General features: G+C 36.2%; 1 protein-coding gene across 2 annotated transcripts in view; it reads right to left on the bottom strand.

Moving 5' to 3' along the window:
- LMLN (leishmanolysin like peptidase) overlaps positions 1-19,937 on the bottom strand; it is an 82,321-nt gene that overhangs the window by 4,018 nt on the left and 58,366 nt on the right. The window contains exons 12-16 of one of the 2 annotated variants that reach the window (XM_045852013.1): positions 17,740-17,850; positions 14,190-14,322; positions 12,618-12,777; positions 10,872-11,002; positions 4,657-4,867 (exon numbers count right to left, since the gene is read on the bottom strand). In XM_045852013.1, the coding sequence (XP_045707969.1) occupies positions 4,657-4,867; positions 10,872-11,002; positions 12,618-12,777; positions 14,190-14,322; positions 17,740-17,850 (746 nt within the window). The remainder of the gene's footprint in view (positions 1-4,656; positions 4,868-10,871; positions 11,003-12,617; positions 12,778-14,189; positions 14,323-17,739; positions 17,851-19,937) is intronic. The other variant, XM_045852012.1, reaches the window with a different exon arrangement.

A 19,937-nucleotide genomic window follows, 5' to 3' on the forward strand; every position in this document is an offset into this window, starting at 1 on the left:
CTGTGGATTCAATCCCAAGTCGGGGCTCATACAGGAGGCAACTGATTGATGCTTCTCTCTCACATCGATGTCTCTCTCTCTCTCTCTCTATACCCCCACCCTTCCTTCTCTCTCTCTAAAATCAATAAGAACATATCCTTGGGTGAGGATTAAAAAAAAGATGCTACATAGGAAAATAAATTAATATCTTGGCTATTCTGACATGGGAAGTACAACTCTCTTCTGTTCTTCCTTGTCCCTTTTTTGATGGTAACCATATAATTTGTCATCCCAAATCAGGGCATTTTAAGACAGGTGTTGAAATAAATTGTAAGTTCCAAAATGGTGCCATACCAGCAAACTGAAACTTAGAAAAAATCCATGTGCTTGACCAGAAACACAGTATAACCAGTCAGCCAATCACTAACCAACAAGACAACTCAGGGTTCTATACTTACTTCCTTGTTCCTTGATCTTTCAAAACAAGGTCAGATACACAACCCTGGCCAATCAACTTAAGCCAAGTGCTTCTTCCTTGTTTCCTGCTTGCAGCCCTTTTCCCTTATTTTGCAGTTTTCTGGACTCTCTCTCGAGTGGAGACTGCCCCCTTCATGAAGTGCGAAATAAAATTTGCTTAGATAAACTAAATTGTTCTCTTTGATAATTTTAACACAGGGAATGCTATTATCAGTTATATCAGGACAAAAGGCATATGGACTGTCCCAGACAAACCAGGGCATATGGTCCCTGAGCTCTAAATAGCTACCCATCTATCCACATCCAGGCTTAATTTGGAAACAGTAAAAGATTCTAGGGGCTCTGGGCACTAGTATATTTTAACCTAGCCATGAGCTCTCTCACAGCTAAAACTATTTCCTAAAACAATTCTCAGAATGGAAAACATTTTTATAGCAGCCAAGAGACCAGGTCAACCTGACTTTATCTTAGGGTGAGTTGTGCTTTCTAATACTTTGACCAATAAAGAACCAACCAAGCTTCAAGTCTGACTTGCTTAAAAGGTAAAGAAAATAGGGCTGGTCTTCAGCTACAGGATGTATAGAATGATAACGTCAAGGTCCTGCAGCCTGTTCTTCTGAACACTATATAATGTGGTATAAGTATTTAAAAAAATTATTTCACTACATGTAATTCAGGTAAACCATGATATAACTTCTACTCTTTTCCAATGGAATTAGCTGGTAATTGTTAAATTTTAGAAAAATCCCACTTAGCCAAGAATGGTTCTTCACAAAGTGTGGTTCTTGGATCAACAACATCAGCATCACCCGGAAACTTGTTAAAAATGCAAATTCTTGGGCTCTGACCCAGATCTTCCAAATCAGAAACTCTGGAGGCGAGGCTTAGCAACCCGTGTTTTAACATGACTCTGATGCATGCAAAAGTTTGAGAAACTCTGACCTAGCACCGCACTGTCCAATATGGTGCCCACTAGCTGTATGTGCCACTTAAATTTAACTTAAGTCAAATGAAATAAAATAATTAGTTCCTCAGTCACAACAGCCACATTTCACACATTCAACAGTCACATGTGGCTAATGACTATTGTATTGGGCAACGTGTATTACAGGACATTTCCATCACCCCAGAATGTTCTACTAGATGAAGTTCTGGCCTAGTGCATCAGGTAGAGTGGTCTTGGCTGGAACAGGGAATGGAACCTGGAGTCTAATAACACAGGCATATCCTTTTATCTCCTGATTCTCAGTTTGGCCTCAAAGGAAATGGAGGAGGACTGGCTATTGTTTATCTACTGTTGGCACTAAAATTTAATAAGCTATTAAAACATTAATGGCAGCTCTGGAACATTTGTTATCCTTCAAAAATGCTGACCTTTCTGTGACAGTATTCTAAAAAGAAAAGATTCAAAGAGGGTATTTCAAAATGAATTGGAGGTGATCAGATTTGGGTTTTGATCTGAATTTCACTATTTATTAGATATGACAGTACACATATTAATATCTTTATACTTAGTTTTCTTGTGTATAAAATGGTAATTCCTACCTCATTGGGTTTTGCGATGATCAAATGCAATGATATAGACATAAGGCACTTGGCTAGCATTCAATAAATGGAAACAAAAATAACCCCTACTATCTAAAGAGATCAGAAAGAATTTAGAAATAAATCTTTCATATTCATTATCTTAGGCAAAACAGAACATCTAGTCACACTCTAGCATTTAGAACTGATGACCAGAGAAAAGGAAGAAAGATGAGTTTTACATTGCAAAGAAATTACAAATGCAAGAAAAAGTTATGTGAATCTGAGACTGACAGTAACAAAATCAAAGAATCTGGGGAAAGGAATATCTTTTTTATAATTCCTCTAGAATATTAGCAGTTTTAATGTTTTAAAAGTGTACTAAAAAAACCTAAAAAAAATTTAATTCACAAAACAGATTAGAAGGAAACTAAACGGTAATGGAAAAAATACAATAAAGATAAAAAAATAATATAATAAGAGAAAATTTTAACCAAAAAAACCCAAATTAGGATGATCACTTAATAAGCTTCATCGTAGGTTAATTTAATTATTACTATTTCCTCATGTAAGTACATTTAAAGAGTCAGATCTTACTTTTACAAGTTTCATGGGTCAAAAAAACTGTATAAAAAAACTATTTACAAAAAGAAAGAGCATACGTAAAGTCTGCATATGGTTCAGTAAGGGCCTAGTGTGTGCTCTGTTCCCACATTAACAAACATGGGAAGTCAGGGTTTTTAGAATTTCAACAGTGATACTTGTTTAAAAAGCAATGCCTACATACATCTATTCTTGTAATATTTTATATTTTTCAAAACTGTGGTAATGATTTATAGATTACAATGCTTTTTTGAGCATGCTTCCTTATAGAGCTAATTAACAGGGAAAAGAGAAATCACACCATAGCACCGTAATTTCAGAAGGGTGACTGAAAAAGAGGGAGCAGGATAAGCAGAAGTAGAGCCTAAGGTGCAGGCTGGTGGAGGTGGACGGGCTGGGGTGGTGTGCAATTCTACTTCCCACCTCCTTTCCACAGATTCATTTATCTTTGTTATGCTCCAAGGGCAGGAACCAATCATTTCCTAGCCCCTTGCCCTGGTCAGGCTTTCTCCACATTCCTACACATTCTTCTACTATACTCCTAAAATTTTTATCCCTGAACCAGCTGGAGTAACTCTCTCTTTATTTCAACTCTAACTGCCAATGGCTTAATCCTTACCCATCTCTTGGACAATAAGATGTTGATAGTTTCTTATAGTTAACTCTGAGATTAGGCTTGAGGATGGAAACTCCATCAGAACAACTTTTTTATGGACTAGCAGCCTGCTAATTTTAGCCAAAGCAATTTAACAGTGACAATAAAATTAAGTTATCCTATCTACTTTACATGAAAGCAAGAGTTAACTAAGAGTTTAACACTATATACACTATATACCACATCAAAGGGACCTAAGATCTCACATTATTTCAAACAATTCATTGTGTCATTACTGTTATAACTGCAGAAAACTCAGCTGATTCGCTGGAATACTGCACAGAAGAGTTAACATAGCAGGCCTGAGACTGCCATCCAGGGTCAGATATAGTCATCAAAGCTGTTACAGGGTCAGGGCTGCTTTGGGATTGGGGATGTGGGCTGGACTGAATGGAAACATTGAGAAGAAACAGGCTGGGTGAGGCATACATCACAACAGTGACTGTCAGGAGGGAGTAAAAGGTGGCCTGAGGATCAGTAAGTATAAGGAATCAAGATGGAGAGAGAAAAGAACACAGAGGGTTGTCATGGCAATGTGGTTTTGGCTATTGAATGTTGGAACAGTAGTCTGATTAAAGAATACTGTGGTATTCATTAAAAAAAAGAGAGAGAGGTTTAACATGGAGAGAGTGTAAAACTGAGGACTCAGTATTTTGACTTTAGAAATTTGTTTTTCATTCCATTGAACCTATCTGGCACAAAGCATTCTCTCTGGCATTGAACTGATGGAAGAAGTAAAACTTATCTAGGCTTCACATCATTACAACCTGAAATATTTCCATAGTACAGGAACAGGCTAGCTCCACACTACCTCTGAGAGCTTTTACTAAAGGAGCAGTGGCTCCTGTGGACCTGTGTCCTTGTGCAGGAGTGTAGGTCCTCAATAAAGAATTCAGAGCAATGAACTCTGAAGACCATCAAGCTAGATCTAGGAGGCTGCACTGCCCTCTGAACACGTAGTGCTGGGGGAACAGGCTCCTCTGTGCTGAAACAGGTCAGCGGCTGTGATGTAATGTGTGTACTGAAAATTGACATGCTGCGAGTGAGAGGGAATCTACTGTTAAGAACTGAGACTGGAAAAGGTAGTTGACTAAGCATGTTAATACTAGGTTAACATAGGTGTGAAGCAAAGTACTAAAACTGATTTTCTTAGATGGCTATTAAACTATTTCTAAAGGCAATTTCAAAAGAGGAGTTCCAAAACTGTATTTCAACAATGGAGTAATTTTTGAAATAACATGTTTAACAAATATTGCTCCAGTTAGGAAATTTTTAAAAAATTCAGTAGGGGGAAGGAGATTTTCCCCTAAAACAGAAATTAAAAGAGAAGACACTCAACCTGTTTTAAAGCTTCCTTGAAGGGAATTTTCAACATCTTATAAGAGTCTCTCTCTTTACACCAACCAGAGACTACTTACCCAGTGGCAGAGCTCGGGTCAAGTTCGTAGCTGGAGGATCTGTTTCTGGAGGGCAGAGCTCACAGAAGTCCCAGCATGATGGGCAGAGCAGGTTTCCATCGTGAATCCAGCCATTCATCTGAGTACTAACGAAGAGGACCTGCCCAGCCCGACTACACAAATACGAAGTATTCTGGACCCAAACCCTTAGACCTTGTGGAGAACAAGAAACCTTTAAACAGAATTTAAAAAAAAATCAGATCAGTAAGTATACTGATCTTCTTCTTCATTTGCAGGAAAAAAAATAGAATCTACTAAAAACACTGGCAATAAAACACAATTTGGGATATAAACATTTTAAAACAAATGTTTGTTTTTCAAAGTTATTTTCTAAAAGGACTTCATGTTAAAACTTCAGTTATGCCACTTCACTTGAACTATTTTAAAACTTCTCTCCTGTAACTATTTTCAAAGCAAATGTATGTTTCTGAAAATATATTTTTGGTGATAGTAAATTTTTACTTTACAAGTGGAAGTAAAGTTTCCCAGAACTGAATCTGATAAAGGTGGCTGACTACACTGGTTAACACTAGGTTAACAGAGCTGTGATGTAAAGGACTAAAAGTGAATTTCTCAGATCACTACTAAACCATTTCTAAAGGCAATTTCAAAAGAGGAGTTCCAAAAATATATTTCAACAAAGGGTCATTTTTTAAATAACTCCATCATCAATTAAGTTTAAATATAGTACTCATTTAGAAATTTAAGTTATAATATGCTTTTAAGAAAATAAACAACAAAGAGTAACCTCCTCCATAGCCTGTGATTTAATGACCCACATCTAATGAGCATCACCATAGCTATAGTGCAATGCAATCATCTTTTAAGTGAGAAGTGATTATTGTGTTTAGTACTGAAAAGGATACCAAATAAGTTCATAAAACAATGCCTGCCCTCTAGCAGCTTTAACTGAGGAAACAAGGGAGAGATATACATTTTTTTCTTTAAGATATGCACAGGATTTGGATCACAGGCAGGGAGAGGGGTTGTGACCTGGTGGTTTGCGTAAGAGTCTGCATGGGAGAGGAGGGCCACGATGTGGGGGTGGGAGAAAGTGAAAAAGACATGGACAGATCAAATAAGTAAACATACTGAGGACAATGAAAGCCAGATTTCTCACTGTCAGAGAAAGGAGTTACAAATATAGAAAAGGAGAAAACTAAAATGAACCCTTTAGTGTTAGACTGGAATCAAAGATATATGGTTATATATTTATACATGTATGAGTAGTGTATATAAAAATTATATCACGCATATATTTCCTAGCTCTGTTTTGAAAAGGGCCTGGAGAAGAGCTGTATTTCAATGGCAATGAACAGTACATGTAGCACCAGACCTTAGTTTCTAAATACCACACTCCACTAATATAAATGACAGTTCCTTGGAGAAATGGTTGGTTCTAGACAGGGGCAAAGAAAGTAAAGATGGTTCTAAAATATCTTGGGCCAGAGAGCTAGGAAATATTAAAAGAAAGATGGGGACAGGCCAAACACCACAGGGTCCAAACTGCAGGAGCTCCCTTCGATCAAAGCTAGAGTAACTTCAGTATCAAAATAAATAATGATACTTTGTTGGTGATGGGGGAGTAATGATAAAGGGACAAATCAAAAGAGTGTACCACCAGAACACGAGCATCACTTCTGTGACACTACTGCCCAAAATACATGACCTGAATTTAATAAAATATCAGATATCTTTTCTCCCAGAAAAGAAATGGCTTGTAATATTTAAATATGTCAAGGTTATTATGAAAGTGAAGAAATGACTGAGGAACTGTTGCAGACTGAAAAACAACTACACAACATGTGATATTGGTCCAGGTCCTACTGCTACAAGGACATTATTGGGATAATTGGCAAAACTTGAATGGTATAGAAGAATTTTATGTATCAATGTTAATTTCCTAGTATTTTTTATAGTATTGTGGTTGTATATGAAGACATCCTTATTTATAAGAAATACAGGTGAAGCCCTAGCCAGTTTGGCTTAGTGGGTTGGGTGTTGTCCCACAAACCAAAAGATCATTGGCTCGATTCCTAGTTGGGGCACATGCCTGGGTTGTGGGTGAGGTCCCGCTGGGGGCCTGCAGGAGGCAACTGATCAATGTCTCTCTCACATATTGATATTTCCCTCCCTCTCTTTCTCCCTCCCTTCCCCTCTCTCTAAAAAGAAATACACATTAATATACAAGGTCTGGCACAAATAATGCCCTTTTTTATTACAAATTCTTAAGTATGTAATTCTGTAACATAACAATATCACACTCAAGCACACTGTATGACATTTTAGGTGAAATGTTCAAATTAAAACTATAAATTATTACACCCATATTATTATCTTACCAACCCCATTCAAGCAGGCATTACTTTTGCCAGACTCTGTATTTGGGACTGAAAGGTCAGCATATCAGCAATTTATACTTCAATGACTCAAAAAAAACTTTTTTGCCCTGGCCGGTGTGGCTCAGTGGACTAAGTGCTGGCCTTCAAACCAAAGGGTCGCCAGTTCAGTTCCCGGTCACGGCACATGCCTGGGTTGCAGGCCAAGTCCCCAGGAAGGGGCACGCAAAAGACAACCACACACTGATGTTTCTCTCCCTTTCTCTCTCCCTTCCCCTCTGTCTAAAAATAAATAAATAAATAACCTTAAAAATTTTTTTATACCATTTTTGCAATTTCTGTCAAAATAAGGAAAACAAAAAACACAACATTAATCTCTATGTGAATTGTTTAAATCATACACCTTTCCCCTTCATAAACGGTAGCTAGTATTACATTAGCAAAATTAACTGACAATACTAGGTACAGGAAAGCCGAGTAGTACATTCGATCTTTATGGACCGTGTTTCAAATCTGCGTAATCCCTTTGTGGTGGTGGTAGTGTTGATTAAACATTAAAATAGCCTGAAAAGGTCATCTTCGTATTATAGCTGCCACTGTTCTAGCTTTATGCCTTTAACCTAATATTCTCACTTATAGAAATTTCTTTCAAAAAATAAATTTTAAAAAAGGTAAAATATGTAATTATACTTATAAAAGCATTTCTATATAGTGAAAACTCAATAAATAACAAGAAAGTGACTTTCTAAATTATGATGCAATGTTGTAAAGTGATAAAGAATGGTAAATATTATTACTGGAAAAATATGAAAAGGGTGTTTTGCTCTGCATAAAAAGTACTAAGTGAAGGAAGTAAAACAAAACTATGTACTACAATTACAATAGGTCAAAACTATGTTTAATCAATATATAAATCTTTAATGAAATTTATCAGAAAATGCTTGCAAGATTATAGTTGTCAGATTACAACTAAAAAGTGTTCATTTTTAATCTTTTATAAGGTTTCAAAGGTAATATATGAATAGTATGACGTATAAATGTATCTCAACAAAGCTGTTACTCCACAAATGTTAAATTTTTAAGTAACTTTAAACATAGTATTTAAATTCCAGAGACTTCCGGCAAGATAGAGGCATAGGTGGATGCACCATACCTCCACGCACAACCAAGATTAGAACAACAACAATTTAGAGGCAGAATAACACCCAGAACTGACAGAGAATTTATCTGAATGGAAGTTGGACAGCCGGGAAGTTGAAGTAGACCCGTTCATCCAGACTGGTAGGAGGGGCGGACACAAGCAGCCCGGTGCAGGTTGCAGCGCAGCGCCCTGAGAGCAGAGAGCAGTGGGCACATAAGGCAACCGGGAGCGCATGAGGCATCCAGGGCGCGCAGGATCGCAGCCGGTGGACCCTGAGTATGCGAGCGGCAGCTGGCAGACCCAGTGATGCAGCGATTGTGGACCAGGGCAGAGCGCGCAGCCCAGGATCCCAGGGAAGGGACCGTAGTCTCAGGAAAGTGGAGCTACCGACATTGTTCCCTCCCGCTCCAGCCCCCGCCCCCACATACAACGTCACAATCTAGTGACTTGGGTGCCCAGCCCCAGTGAATACCTAAGGCTCCGCCCCTCACCATAATAGGAGCGACCAGACCAAAAAAAAAAAAGAGAGAGAGAGAGAGAGAGAGACATGTTTCAAACAGAAAAACGGATCAATCCCCCAGGGCTCATCCTTTTGAGCAACCAAGAGATGGCCAATCTATCAGATGCACAGTTCAAAACACTGGTGATCAGGAAGCTCACAGAATTGGTTGATTTTGGGTGCAAATTAGATGAAAAAATGCAGGTTACCATAAAAGAGATGAAGGAAGATGCACAGAGAACCAATAGTGATGGGAAGGAAACTGGGACTCAAAACAATAGAGTGGACCAAAAGGAAGAAAGAAAGAACCAAACAGGAAAGCATGAAGAAATAAGAATTCAAAAAAACGAGGAGAAGCTTAGGAACCTCCAGGACATCTTTAAACGTTCCAACATCCGAATTATAGGGGTACTAGAAAGGGAAGAGGAAAAGCAACAGATTGAACATGTATTTGAACAAATAACAAAGGAGAACTTCCCCATTCTGGCAAAGGAAATAGACTTCCAGGAAATCCAGGAAGCTCAGAGAGTCCCAAAGAAGTTGGACCCAAGAAAAAACACATCAAGGCACATCATAACTACATTAGCCAAGGTAAAAATGAAGGAGAGAATCCTAGAAGCAGCAAGAGATAAGGGGACAGTCACCTATAAAGGAGTTCCTATCAGACTGTCAGCTGATTTCTCAAAAGAGACCTTATAGGCAAGAAGGGGCTGGAAAGAAATATTCCAAGTCATGAAAGACAAGGACCTATATCCCAGAATACTTTATCCAGCAAGGCTTTCATTAAGAATGGAAGGGCAGATAAAGTGCTTCTCAGATGAGGTCAAGTTAAAGGAGTTCATCAGGAAGCCCTTATTTTATGAAATGTTAAAGGGACTTATCTAAGAAAAGAAGATAAAGAAAAAACATGTATAGTAAAAGGACAGCAAACTCACAATTATTAACAACCACACTTAAAACAAAAAGAAACTAAGTGAACAACTAGAACAGGAACAGAACCGCGGAAATGGAGATCACATGGAGGGTTAGCAACAGGGAAGTGGGAGGAGGAGAGAGGGGGAAAAGGTACAGAGAATAAGTAGCATAGATTGTAGGTTGAAAATAGATAGGGGGAGGGCAAGAACAATATGGGAAATGTAGAAGCTAAACAACTTATAAGTATGACACATGGACATGACTAAAGGGGATATGGGTGGGAGAGGGTGTACAGGGTGGAGGGAAGTGAAGGGGGGAAAATGGGACAACTGTAATAGCATAATCAATAAAATATATATTAAAAAAAGAAAATTGAAAAAAAAGTTTAAATTCCCAGCTACAGAAGTCCATTTAGCTTTTGCAGCTGAAATAGTACAACAAATTCTTATTTTTCACTTCTCAGGAGCACATTCTCTTCCTTCACATCCATTAGTATGATACATAATATTCATTAAATTGAATTGTCCTAAGTTACAGAATGCCTGTGTCTCAATAAGTTTTTAATAAGGTGATACACTTAATACCAGACAAGCAAATAAGATAATGAAGAAAACAGTAATTTGCCCCCTTTGGATTTCTACTTTCAAAGAAAAAAACCCTATTATTAATGAGTAGTTGATTTATTAATTCTTAGAGGTATGCTCTCCTCAAGGCTTATGAAATAAAATTGTAAATTTCCCTGGCTGGCGTAGCTCAGTGGATTGAGCGCAGGCTGCGAACCAAAGTGTCACAGGTTCGATTCCCAGTCAGGGCACATGCCTGGGTTGCAGGCCATGACCCCCAGGAACCACACATTGATGATTCTCTCTCTCTCTTTCTCCCTCCCTTCCCTCTCTAAAAACAAATAAATACATACATAAATTAAAAAAAATAAAATTATAAATTTTTCCACTTAAAGTAATATGTATTCAAGAACAAAATGATATATTTTCCATTATTTCCTGAGGATATATGCCCAGAAGTAAAATTATTGTAAAACTTACTGATATCTCAAATATATACATATTTAAACAAATGGAGAAAGGCAATTTCTCTCAAAAAAAGACAGTATTTGCACAAAACACAAACATCCAAACTAATACTGACATAAATAAACCTAAGTTAAAGTATTAATCAGTAAATTAACTATAAAAAGATAAAATGTATTTTAAAATATAAAAACCAAATAATTGGATAAAATTATACAATATTTGGTATAATTATTAACAATCATGTAATTTACCTGATAACATCCACTCCCCCAGTCTGGGTAGCTCAGCTTCCTTTCACACTTTTCCATGACAAAGGCTGATTTCTGAATTAGACAGACTGAATGAGGTCCATACTTTTCAGCACCATAGTTTTTAAAAAGGTCTGAAGCAAACCAGAAAAGTTTTCTTAAAAATTGATTGCTGGCTCAAAGAACAAAAAAATTGAAGTATCCCATTCTTATGATTAAAGGTTGTTTTAAAAACAAACATGTTTAATGGAAATTTTCAATTACAGAAAATCAAGAGAAAGAGGGTGCCAAACTCATACTGCATTCTCAATACAGGAACTGGTGGGAGAAAATTATTATACCAGAAACAAGTGATAAAACTGAGCCTAAAGTATGTAAATGAGATATATAGAAGAAATGGCTCTAAGAGTCATATTCACTAGTCGTTCACTAGTTGCCTAAATAAGAGTCACCTCCCAAATGACCCAGAGTAGAATGAGAACAACAATGAAAGCTTTTTGGGGGTGTAACTTTTGAGAAAATTCTTTTGTATTTTCAACCTATGCTATCCAGTTAAATCTGCCAGGTTTAAGAATAAAATTTAATGGAAATTTAAAATTTAAATGACTTAATCTGTAATGAAGTATGGAATAAGGAAGGAGAGGGGGAAGGATCAAATTAAAAATTCTGATGACCACTGAAAGAAAAACTACTTATTGCTGTTTGGTAACATATCAGATGTGAGGACACTTTATTTACAAAGGTGGATACTATGAGCTCTAACTATTACTGCTGAATATCCAATTGCCATACTGTTTATTCAGTTGATAACCTGACATTCTGTTAATTTGTATGTATTAAAAAAGAATACATAATATGGCAACAACTTACTAGCCATGGATAACAATATTATTCTGATACCTGAAGAATGTTATTTCTAAATTATATAAAATGCACATTCCTCAGGAGGGGAAAAATAGGATACCTAATGTGATTAACTAAAAAGAGCTCTCCGTTGGAGAATCTTGCACTAACACCAATTAACTGTATCATTTAGTGTCTTTTCATTCATCTGTGAAATTCAATATCTTCTCTAAGTCTCTCATCAGGTTTTTAGAAGAACAAAATGAAATAAAAGTCCTGGTAGGTATGGTGCAGTGGTTGGAGCATCCTCCCTTAACCAAAAGGTTGCAGCTTCAATCCCAGCCGGAGCACATGCCTGGGCTGTGCATCATCCCCCATCTGGACCAGTGTCCAGACAAGCACAATCCCAGTCCCAGCTCCGACAGCTGGTCTGGATGCAGGCAAAGGCAGCCAATCGATGCTTCCCCAGCATTGATGTTTCTCTCTCTCGGTTCCTCTCTCTCTCCAAAAAAACAAATGAAAAATGTCCTCAGGTGAATATTTAAAAAAAAAAGGAAATATAAAAATGAAAGTGCTTAGCAAATGAAAAGTATCATGCAGATGAAAAGTATTACTAAAAAGCAGTGTGTGTATACATGTGCAAATCTAATCCTTTCTATGTGTCATGGTTCTAAGCTCCTATTACATTAATTCATTTAATTCTTACTACAACTCTATTAGATAGGTATTGTTATCCCTTTTGTACAGAGGATGAAACTGAGGCACAGAGAAGCTAGGTTATTTACAGCAGATGGAACCACAACACAGACACTGTAACTGCAGGATTTATGCTCTTAACCACTATTGCACATTGCTGACATACAACTGTAATATGTTTATAGCATTTCATTTCACTAGACTACTAACCTGGTTGATTTTCCAATATTCTACAGTCTGAGCTGCGCTGATATTCGCCACTTAAATGCCAACTGAATTCCTGACTGAAAGGGCAGTAGTCAGCAATTTCTACTGAACCACCATAATAAGGCAAATCTTCTGCAGGTATTCCATTGAGTTCATCAAAGTACTACAAAAAGTTATTAGGAAGACAGGAGAGAAAGAAACATTTTGTATAATCAAAACAGAGCCCACAGGCAATTTATAGAAACCCTCTAATGCTGAATATCATAAAGAAGATATTGATATAATTTTCTTCATATATAGTACAACACAAAGATAGTAATATACTACCTCAGGGGTATGTTATTGTAGTTTTAGAAATAAGCAAAGTAAACTAGTCTAAGTTTTTTATTGGATGACAAATTTGACTAATGTTTTTATAGGATAATTGGAAGGCTTTTAAGAGCTGACAAAACATAAAACACGTATAGAATTAAGATTTTAAATAAAATTTACCGGAATTTTAGGAGACTTAATTTATATATGTTGTTTTGACAAACTTGAAGAACTAAAACTGAGAAAATTGAAAGACATCACATACGATACTTTTGACACCAAAGGAACAAGGTACCAGATAAATCTTAAAGACTTCACATTTTGCACCAACTCATTGAATTATAGTACTATGTCTAGAATATAGTTGCCATCATATGGTGTCTGAAACATTCAAAGGAAGGGAATAAACATATGTAGGAAGCTCAAAATTTAGCTGCAATCATTTTAAATCAGCTTCACAGATATCATTTCTGACTAAAGTATCCTTTGAAAATGACAGGCAGAGCTGAGGCTTTTTAGAGATAGCCATGGCAACGAAAAACTTAGATACATGGAACACACTGACAATGTTAGAGGAGAGGGTGGTGGTGAGATCCACGAAAGAAGATTAGCCAAAGAACATATATGCATATATGTATAGCCCATGGACACAGGCAAACAATGTGGTGAAAGCTGGGGTGGGGAGTGGGGACAGGGGCTGGGTAGTCAAGGGCAGAGGAGGGAAAAAGAAGGACATCTATGATAGTGTCAACAATTTAAAAACAACTTAAAAGGTCAAATCAGAGATTCAGACTGAACATGTGGGATCATTTCCTTCACCTTTTAGATGTTTTGAGTGAAACCTTTTCTAAAGTATTAACTTCCAAGCCTTCTAATTAATTGGCTTAGAGTACCTCAGTTATTTTCTCTAAAGAACTTTGTTTTCTGTGTAAATCAAAGGAAATTAAAGACGAAGACTTTGGAAGCAATTAGAGAGAAAAACATACAGTTTAAAAATATTTAAATCAAAAAATAAAAATATCTAGATCAAAATAAATATTCTAAGTATCTCTTAACTATTTCTATAAAGCATTGCCAGATATTAATTACTATCAATTAGCACACTGGTTAAAAGAAATGGAGGAATTCCCCAGTTTTGTCTGACTTACAGAAAACAAATGACGCCAAACTGAAAAACTTAAGAGAATTTACTCTTCTAAGTCAAAATGGAAAATTATTGTTAAAAAGCTGATTCCCCAAATTGTGCCTCAAACAAGTGCTTACCTGGTACTCTTGAGGCAAAGGTTTGGGAAACTTCTGCAAATTACATACTGCAACTGCTCTCTGGTCCTGTCTGCAAGTTAACTGCAATGGATTACTTCTGAGGGTGTCACAGTATGGGCTCAGCATCTGCCTCCTGCATAAAAGGTAAGCACAGCAGTGTAAAACTGTAAAGAAAATATTACAAGTCTGTTCTTTTCCATTATAAGCTTATCTTTTCCATCAGAATTTCAATACATTTTAATAACTTAAAACGAACTGCTTAATCAAGTTATAAACTTGTTTTTCAAAGGGTAAAAGGAACACAACGTAGATGTGAAAGATTAACACAAGATGCAGTATAACATTATTTTACTGCTATTAAATAAAATCCAATTTCTCTTTCTCCAGGTTTGTCAGTAAAATGGAGATTCAAAGACATGATTTTCATTTTTGATGACAAATAATGAAAATCCAGATTCTGCTATAAAATACAAATCTTCATAATTAACAAATGGAGTCTCAGAAACAAATGGACATGTTGTCCCCTTTGTCCTGCAGTTACAAAGAGTGAAATATTTTCTACGTCACTATCTAGTTCAAAGCATGTTTGATAATTCATTAAATTAAAAAACACATTCATAATACAATCTTGTCTTTCTGTGCAAAATGAAGGTTATGTGAATATCTTAATTGTAATTCTCCAAAGGCATCAGAATCTGTTGCACTGTCCTATCAAAATAGCCTTCAAACAAACCTGTAACTGATCAGTCAGCTATTGATATTATAATACAAATATATTAATGTCATAATAGTAATTTTATAAAGGAAATTACAGTATTCCTAAACAATATAAATCCCATTAAGACTTGTCTGCCAAATTGTAACAGGATCACTGATCATTTTCCTTTTCTCTCATATTCTTATTAAGGAAAAAAGTGGTTAGATTTATTTTAAGGGAGATTGATACTCACCTCATTTAACTTATCAGAGTATAACAACAACAAAAAAAGTCTTTAGGGAATTACAGCTTCTTGAGATAACATGTGTAAAATACTGACCAATCTTTGGTAAACCTGAAGTAGCACAGAATAATAGGAAAGCAAAGGTATTGAAGTCATTACACAGGCTTAGTTTCATACACGGGCTTGTCTGGTGTTAACTTCCCTGAGCCTCAACTATAAGGCCCTCAGTGCCTAGCACATGTAAGTTACTCAATAAATATAATTTCACCATGTATACCATTTTAATAAAATCTTCATATAAGGCAATTTTATAACTTTCTATAATAAAGTTTCTAATGAATGTGACCAGTAGTTCTTACTAAGGCAGTTTCTCGATACCATGAAATGAATTCCCTTTTCCTCTAAAATAAAGCAGTACATAATATTTACTTTAATTAAAAAATGGCTTATGGCTAAATAAATAAAAAATAATAAGGACATTAAAAAATAATGATTTAAAAAATCCCAAAGTTAGAGTTGTGAAAGATTCATGGGCTATATTCCACAGCAGTACTGCCCAGTAGAATTTTCTGTAATGTATCTGTGCTGTCCACAGTAGCCACTAATCATATAGTGGCTACTAATGCCTGAAATGTGACTAGTGCAACTGAAGACCAGAATTTTAAATTTTATTTAACTTTAATTAATTTAAATAAACATTTATATAGTCAATTATGGCTAGTGGCACCATACTCAACAGTGCTTCTCTCAAGCTGATATTAATGTCAAAAAAACTAGGCAAAGGAGTGGGTAATTTATCATTTTAGTTAGAACTTTATTTTGTGTACATAGATTCAAGTAATTCAAACAAATATGGCGCTGACTGTGCTCAGCCGTACCATTTTCACACCAATCCCCCAACAATAGAAAAGAAGGGGTATTGCAGCTGAACTTAGGCAAAGAAGGGTCATGCTAAAATTTCTGTGATGACTTAGGGATATATCTAAATGTGGACAGTGGTGCCAGAAGTTGGCTTCTGTCCTGTAAGTGCTTGTGGACATCAATACTTTACAAGTAGGACATTGAATTTTATGGCGGGGGTTAACAAAATTCAACTTTTTGTCTGCGCTCCTTGCCCACAACCTATTTTTCTTTCCTTTGTTTCTCCCACAACCTATATTTGTAAATAAAGTATTACTGGAACATGGCCATGTCCATTCATTTTGTCCATGGCTACTCTTGATGTACAAAAGCAATGCTGAGAGTTGTGACCACAAACTGAATGATCCTCAAAGCCTAAAATATTTATATTACTTTTAAAAATATTTATTAAAATAAAATATCTGGCTCTTTATAAAAATAAGCTTGCTAATCTCTAGCTTATGGTTCAAAGGATAGGAGAGAATTCGGGGACCAACAGTTTCAGTTCTGAAAAATGGAGAAGAGGGAATTTTCTTCTATTTTGGCTTTAGGTAATCCTATAATTTGAACCCAAAGGCAAAGAGACTTGCAACTATTAAAAGAAAAAATAATCTTTCTAAGCTCTTGCAGCTGCAAAGTTAACTACACACTTCCTTTAACAGTATGGAACAGTAGGTCCCAAATTTTGCTGTACATTGAAATCACCTGGCAATCTCCTTAAAAAAAATAGTAATGCCTGGTTCCCACCTCCACACATTATGATTTAACTGGTATAGGTAGCAACATGGACATGGAAACTTAAAAAATCTATCTAGATAAGTCCTAGCCAGGTGGCTCAGGTGGCTTGAACATCGCATGTCCCATACACCAAAAGGTTATGGGTTCCATTCCCAGTCAGGGTACATACCTGGGTTGAGGGTGCAATCCTTGGTCGGGGCAACCAAGCGATGTTTCTCTCTCTACCTACCCCGCTTCCTCTCTCTCTAAAATCAACGAACATATCCTCAGGTGAGGATTAAATAAAATTTCTCTAGATGATTCTAATGTGCAGCAAAATTTGGGAAACACTATACTAGCAGATCAAGTTGTAGTGCTAGAGTTAACTAGCTAGCTCCAAAGTAGCTGCAGATGCTTTCTGCTACTGCTTATTAGCTACTCTCTTTACCGTGGGGTTATAACTAAGGTGTCAGACTTCTCCGTAGAAACTCTGAGTAATATAAAGTGCTTTGAGACCTAACCTAGGTAAGAAATGATAAGAATTACATTTTCTACAACAAAAGAAGTACCTGTGATTTAATGGGCAAGGTACTAAACTTGGAGAGAGAAGTTCAAGTCCCAGCTCTGTTCTTCATCAGCTATATTACCGTAGCCAAGTCACTTATCTCAAACTTTTTACTTATCAGTAAAACAAAAATATTAGTTTTTCAAATTATATTTCAAAAAATATATAATTTTTATGAATTATAAGCTAAACAGAAGTGTTTTATGTATTTATGAATCATAAGTTAAATCAAAATATTTTACAGTTCTGGCTCTTACACTGTAGATTCTTTAAGTATCTGATTTAAAACAAGACTATATCACCAACTGCCATAGAATATGAACTGTTCAGACCATATTTTGAAAATAGTGGCATTGTAGGCTCCAGATAATGAACAAAATCAGAAATAAACTGTGTTATCAAACAATCTAAGTAAATGTATTCTTACTCTTTTCTCTGCTGATCAATCCAGAATTTACAGCTCTTCCTGACAAAGTCACAGCCCATTCCTCGGCCCCAGTCTAACTTCTCAGCCATGCTATAATTAGCTTTATACCAGCTGTGGAAATAATTCAAACAAAGCACTTTTTATTATCGTCAATTAAAAAGAGCTCCAGCATACTAATGACAGATCTCAACAATGAGAAAACCAGGATCTCAAAAAGGACTTTAGTGACCACTGCCACAGATAAGCATTACTGAGAAAGCCCTTGCTGCACAGGATCACTGGAGCAGGGACTGGGAAACTTCAGTCTTATGGTGAGGGTATTCACCATTGGAAAAAACATGTTTCCATTGTAATTTCCAAAGATAACACAAGTCACAGAATAGAAACTGGTTAAGGTGGGAGACAAAGGGAATAAGGAACAAAGACACAGGAATAGAATGAGAGAAAAAAAGAGGAGAGTAAACTGAGAAATAAACAGTGGAATTATTAGTTGGCTAGCCTTTACCTAATCTGATTCAGTTGGTCCTAGCTCCTTACTTCTCTGGCCTTGAATTTGTGCTGTTTTATCAAAGCAGGTCCTACTTGTGATTAAACAATACACCGTTATAATAAGACAAATGAATAAATGTATAACACTTTTTAAATGTTCTCATTTCAGAAAAAAAACTAATTGATTCAGTTTCCTGGCAAATTTAATCACAAGCTTACTTTTATTAGTTTTTCTTTTTAAAATTAATTTTTATTTATCAATTATAGTTGACATACAATATTATATTAGTTTTGGGTGTATACCCCAGTAATTAGACACTATATAACTTACTAGGTGATCACTGCTGATAAATCTTACCCATCTGACACCATATAGTTATTAGAATATTATTGACTATATTCCCTATGCTGTACTTTGCATCTCTAGACTATTCTGTAATAATCAATTTGAATTTCTTAATCCCTTAACCTTTTTCACCCATTCCCTCAACATCCCTCTGGCAACCTTCAAAATGTCCTCTGTATCATTCTGTTTCTGTTCTGCTTGTTTGTTTTTTTCGATTTAATTTTTGGTAGACATGTATTTATTGCCATTTTAATGTTCACATTTTTAAATCTTTTTTTCCTTTTTTAAAAAGACCCTTTAACATTTCATGTAATACTGGTTTGGTTGGGATGCCTCCTCTAGCTTTTTCTTGTCTGGGAAGCTCTTTATATGTCTTCATATTCCATTCTAAATGATAGTTTTGCTGAGTAGAGAAATCTTGGTTGTAGGTCCTTGCTTTTCATCACTTTGAATATTTTTTGCCACTCCTAGCTAGCCAGTAAAGTTTGTTGAGAAATTAGCTGACGGTCTTATGGGAGTTCCCTGGTACATAACTAACTGCTTTTCTCTCGCTGCCTTTAAAATTCCCTCTTTGTCTTTAACTTTGACATTGTGATTATGTGGTCTTGGTGTGGGCCTCCTTGCTTTCATCTTGGTTGACACTCTCTGTACTTCCTGGACTTGTATGTCTATTTCGTTCACCAGGTTAGGGAAGGTTTCTGTGATTATTTTTTCAAATAGGTTTCTATTTCTTGCTCTCTCTCTTCTTCCAGCATCCCCATGATGCAAATGTTGGTATGCTTGAAGTTGTTCCACTTCAAGGCTCCTTACATTTATCTCATTTTTTAGATTCTTTATTTTCCTGTTCTGATTGGGTGGTTTTTGTTTCCTTATATTCCAAATGACTGATTTGATTTTCAGCTTTATTTACTTTACTGTTGATTTCCTATACATTATTCTTTTTGGTTAGTGTATCCTTCATTTCTGGCTGGTTCTGTTTTACGGTTTCTATGTATTTTTTCATGCTGATGAATTTCTCACTAACTTCCTTAAGTTCTCACTAAGTTACTTCAACATCCTTATAACCACTGTTTAAACTCTGTTTAAACTTCAACATCCTTACAACCACTAGTAGTTTGCTTGCCTCCATTTCATTCTCTTTCTTTCCTGGAGATTTCTCCTGTTCTTTCATTTGTCTCTGCATTTTGGCTGTTTCCTGATGTTTGTTTCAATGTATTAGGTAGAGTTGCTATGTCTCCTGGACTTGTGGCCTTGGTAGATGTGTGGCCCTGTGACTCCTGGTAGAGTGACCTTGAGAAGTAGGTATCCTTAGGTCCAGTAATGCAAACTCCCCAGTTATCCGAGCTGGGCACTCCAGGTGCAC

The sequence above is a fragment of the Phyllostomus hastatus genome, unplaced genomic scaffold, assembly GCF_019186645.2.
Source record: "Phyllostomus hastatus isolate PE091 unplaced genomic scaffold, TTU_PhHast_1.1 phas_contig_86, whole genome shotgun sequence".
NCBI classification, from domain to species: Eukaryota; Metazoa; Chordata; class Mammalia; order Chiroptera; family Phyllostomidae; genus Phyllostomus; species Phyllostomus hastatus.